The following is a 5,000-nucleotide window of genomic DNA, read 5'->3' as shown; positions in this document are numbered from 1 at the left end:
TGGCTGACCCGTTTCACCAGTTCTGTCCGGTCACAGCCCTTAGCCTCCTGCTGAACCTTGACGGGTGGTTCTGGAAGGACGGCGCTGAGACATGCTACTTCGGCAAAGTACACTACCATTACACTGTTAGCATAACACAAACCCTAACCCTAAGCCCTAAAGTTGCTACTGTAGCGTGTTGTAATGCTGAACAGCTCACAGGTTGTGACCAAATTGCAATGGGGGTACTGTGATACATCACTCTACTGCACCACAGCATGCATAGGCAACTTTCCCATAGGGTCCCAGACCCAGGTTGGAATCCGTCCCCACCCCATCTCTTTCTCTCACTTGTTTCCTGTCTCTCTTCTCTGACTTTCTTCACCCAATACATTTATTTAGAAGTGGCAAGACACTCACTATTTCCCAATGTCAAGTGTATGAGCCTTGGAAGTGTGTCAGCCTAATTAGTCACGCCCAGTGATTGGATACTCTGCAGAGTTCACCAAAGAGTGTCCAATCACTGGGCGTGCTTACGAAGGCTGATGCACTTACAAGGACGCACACTAGACTTTGGGAAATGTCCACTGTGTCAGCCTTCAGGTCCTTCTGACAGGTCAGGCGTACGGTCGGTCATCAGTTAGCTGGGCCTACCTCTGGCCAGCTCAGTGGGACTCGGAGCTTAAGCACATTTCACCTGCAGTGCCATACACATCAGCCAGACGATCATGACCTTGCACTGTCTGTGCCACTCTCCACGCCCTCCTCTACGCCCTCATTCCTCTCCTCTCCCCTCTCCCCTCCTCTGCTATCCTCTGTCCTCCTCTCTGCTCTCCTTTCTCTCCTCTCCCCTCCTCTGCTATCCTCTGTCCTCCTCTCTGCTCTCCTTTCTCTCCTCTCCCCTCCTTTGCTATTCTCTGCCCTCTTCTCTGCTCTCCATCCTCCTCTCCCCTCCTCTGCTTTCCTCTGCCCTCCTCTCTCCTCTCCTCTCCTCACCTCTCCTCTCCTCTCCTCTCCTCTCCTCTCCTCTCCTCTCCTCTCCTCTCCTCTCCCCTCCTTTGCTATCCTCTGCCCTCCTCTCTGCCCTCCCTCCTCTCATCTCCTCTCCTCTGCTATCCTCTATCCTCCTCTCCACTCTCCGTCCTCTCCCCTCCTCTGCTATCTTCTGCTGTCCTCGGCTGTGCTCACCCCTCCCACCCTTTTCACACCACTTACTTGCTCTCTCGTTCTGCCTTCCCCCTTCTTTCCTCCCCTTATCTTCCGTCTCTCCACTTCTACCCTCACCCATACCCTCCTTTCTCCCCCTCCCCTCCCCTCCCCTCCTCTCTCCTCCCCTCTCCTCCCCTCCCCTCCCCTCCCCTCTCCTCTGTACGTAGTCCTCCTCTTATCCTCACTTCCCTTTCCTTTTCGTTTCCTTGTTGCCTTTATCTGTGCCTCTCCCTTATCTCTCTCTGCTCCCTGCGCTGTGTGTGGAGGTCACAGGTGTTGGCTGCCTCTGTGGTCCTCCAAGAGTGTCTGGCCGGCCCACGGTGGAGGAGGAGGCGTGACAGCGCCGTCACACTCCCTTTTAGAGTCCAATTAAGAGTCACAGAGGTGCAGGGGAGAGCTGGTGTGTGTGTTTGTCTCTCTTTCTGTGTGTGTGTGTGTGTGTGACTGTCTGTTTGTGTGCGTGTGCGTGTGCGTGTACATGTGCATGCAAGTGTGTATGCGTGTGTGCAGGCGTGCGTGCAATCGTGTGCGCGTGTGCGCGTGTGCGCGTGTGCGCGTGTGCGCGTGTGCGTGCGTGTGTGTGCGTGTGCGCGTGTGCGCGTGTGCGCGTGTGCTTCCTTAAGTCCAGAGTAAACAAGATCCTATTTGGCGTCCTGTTGTACCTTGACAATGACTTTGGGGATTTGGGTGTGTGTACCAGAGGATAGTGTGTGCATATGTTTGTGAGCGTGTGTGGGTGTATTTTCTCGTCTATGTGGGTCAGTGGCTAAGTGTCTCTATGTTTGTGTAGACACTGTGTGTGTGGGGGGAGTGTGTGGGGAGTAAGTGTGTGAGTCTGTGACTATGTGAATATGTGCACAGGTGTGTCTGTGGGTGTCTGTGTTTGTACCCGTATCTGTGGCCATGTGCATGCGTGTGTGTGTGTGTGTGTGTGTGTGTGTGTGTGTGTGTGTGTGTGTGTGTGTGTGTGTGTGTGTGTGTGTGTGTGTGTGTGTGTGTGTGTGTGTGTGTGTGTGTGTGTGTGTGTGTGTGTGTAGCATATTAATGTGTGATACTAAGCGCCCCCATGAAAGGGCTTTTTGTCCGTGCTGGAATTGAAAGCTGGGGGAATCTGGAGTGGATGTCTGCTTAAGCATTCTGCCCTACCACCACAGACGCTACACTGTGGATGTCTTTCCCCCTACACCACCACCACCACCACCAAAGCCCCGACACTACCCCACCACGCCACACCACACCACGCCACGCCACACCTCACCACCTCCCCTACCCTCCCCTTACACGTTCATCAATATTCATGGAGGCCTTTTTTTCCTCCTTAATAAAATCATCTGCCTGCCTCAACAGGGCCACGGTCCATGTTATCTTTCACCCGCATTTCAGATCCTGCGGGGTGAAATTTGATGAGCTGCTCTTTGCGCCGACAGAATGTTTCCTCTTTCCCTTTTCCCTCTTTCCTTTCCTTTCCTTTCCCTCCTCGTTTCCTTCCCTGCTCTTGTCTTTTTTTTTACTTCCTTCTCAGCTCACTCTCCCTCTCTTTCTGTCTATAACTGTCCTACCTCATCCTTAGATGTAACTCGTCTCTGTATTCCTCCAGTGCTCTCATCCTCCCTGCTTTGATTTTTTCTTGATTCTATTTTAGCTGTTTCTCTCAAATTCAAATAAAGATTAAAATCCCTCAACGTTCCTTCATTATGAGCCCTTGCATGTATACTGTACTACCTTCAGAAATATTATTAACATTTGTTGCTGTTTCACTTTCACTGCTACTTACACACACAGCATATACTGTAATGTGTACCATTTGCTGAAATGCATTCTTTGATTCTTGATTGTTAACTGGAAAAAAAAACCCAGTATGAAGCTCCTGCTCACTTACTGTGAAATGGTGTGCTGGGGGCTTTAGTTCTCTTTCTGATCAACTACCTATTATGTCCAATGTAACACCCAGGTGAGGTGTCACAACATCAATAAAATTCTAATAATACATTTCATTCCAACCTACCCCCCTGCATCCCCCACCCCCCTCTCCCCTCAGTGAGCACTTGACAATGAAATCCAATAATCTAACGTATCTCTCCTCTCTCTCCCTCTTTCTCTGTGTCTCCTCCTCAGGTGAGCACTTGCGCGTGTGTCCTCAGGGCTACACCTGCTGCACCAGTGAGATGGAGGAGAAGCTGACCAACCTGAGTCGCGTCGACTTCGAGCGTCTGGTCAAGGAGGAGGGCCGCTCCCTCCAGATCACCCTCAACACCCAGTACAAGAGCTTCGACAGTGAGTACTACTGAGAGCACTACTAAACACACACACACACACGCACGCACGCACGCACGCACGCACGCACGCACGCACGCACGCACGCACGCACGCACGCACGCACGCGCGCGCGCGCGCACACACACACACACACACACACACACACACACACAGTACAAGAGCTTCCACTGTGAGTAATGAGAGCCTAAACAAAAACACCAGCACCACCACTAGACATACGAGTATCTCAAGCACAATCCCATCACATTAGAGCGCACATTCAAAAATTTTGAAGCACTGTCACCATTTTACCAGATTACCCAGTTAATGGGAAAGTCAACAAATCTGCCAACAATCGCTGTGAGGACCAAGCGAGTGAACATGAGCCTATTAGAACATAGGACCCTTGAAGAGTGTGAGTTGTAGGGCAGCCAGCTGCTAGCTAGCAAGCTAATCCTATTGTTACAACACCCAGAGACTGACGCCTTTTCATTCCCCACCACACTGGTCATACCACCCTGATGTGATGGGGGAGAAAAGGGCTGCCTGCACTAGGCCGGGCCAGCAACTCTTTCTCTTGGTTGCATGCGGTTGCGGATTAGACGAGTGGCAACAGCAGCAGTGGCGGCAGTGCCCAGGGAGGTATCAGCCACATCACAATGCCACCATTATGTAGTGTGACACTGGCTCTCCTGGCGGCCTGCAGGGCGCTGACTGTCATTACGTGACTACTGCAGGGCCTGTGTGTCTGTGTCTCCGCTCTTTCTTTCTGTTTTGTTTGTTTTCCAGCCCGCTGTCTTTTCTCATGACGTTTCTCTCCCGATCTGACTCGAGCTGACTGTCATTACGTGACTACTGCAGGGTTCTGTGTGTGTGTGTCTCCACTCTTTCATTCTATTTTGTTCTGTTTTCTCGCTGTCTTTCCGTCTTTTCTCATGACGTCTTTCTCTCTCGCGCCTGCGCAATCTATCTCCATCTATCTAGCTATAGCTATCCTCTTTGTCTCACTCTGTTTCTGACTTGTAATGGCCGCCGCACCACAAAGCTATTAGGAAATCTGAGTCTGGCCTTTGTGTTCACGCTCAGCTGTGAAATGTGAGGGATGGTGGCCAGAAAGAGGGCTCAGAGAGAGAGAGAGAGAGAGAGAGAGAGAGAGAGAGAGAGAGGGGGGGAGAGAGAGAGAGAGAGAGAGAGAGAGAGAGAGAGAGAGAGAGGGGGGGAGAGAGAGAGAGGGATTGCCTGCATTACATCAACTCCATAGACACTGAGGACATTTTACACAGACCACAAGAGAACTAGACCGAGGCAAACCTCAGAGCAACAGGGGTAGAAGAGGAGAACAGAGAGAGGAGAGAGGAAACCAGAGAGAAAATAGAAGAGAGAGGGGGGCAGAGACAAAAGAGAGGAGAGAGGAGAAAAGATGGTAGAGAGGAGGACAGAAAGAAAAGAGTGGAGGAGGGAAGAGAGAGGGGAACAGACAGAATATCGAGGAGAGAGGAGGACCGAGAGAGGAGATTGAGAAAGGAGAGGAGAGAAAGATGAGAGTGGAGAGCCCC

At 51.4% G+C, this 5,000-nt stretch overlaps 1 protein-coding gene across 2 annotated transcripts in view; it reads left to right on the top strand.

The window, feature by feature from the left end:
• gpc1b (glypican 1b) overlaps positions 1-5,000 on the top strand; it is a 160,477-nt gene that overhangs the window by 65,622 nt on the left and 89,855 nt on the right. For both annotated transcript variants that reach the window (XM_063218532.1, XM_063218533.1), the window contains exon 3: positions 3,304-3,462. In XM_063218532.1, coding sequence (XP_063074602.1) covers positions 3,304-3,462 — 159 coding nt within the window. The remainder of the gene's footprint in view (positions 1-3,303; positions 3,463-5,000) is intronic.

This window comes from Engraulis encrasicolus, chromosome 16 (genome assembly GCF_034702125.1).
Source record: "Engraulis encrasicolus isolate BLACKSEA-1 chromosome 16, IST_EnEncr_1.0, whole genome shotgun sequence".
Lineage (NCBI taxonomy): Eukaryota > Metazoa > Chordata > Actinopteri > Clupeiformes > Engraulidae > Engraulis > Engraulis encrasicolus.
The sequence above is the reverse complement of the archived record's forward strand: the minus strand, read 5'-3'. Positions and strand labels throughout refer to the sequence as shown.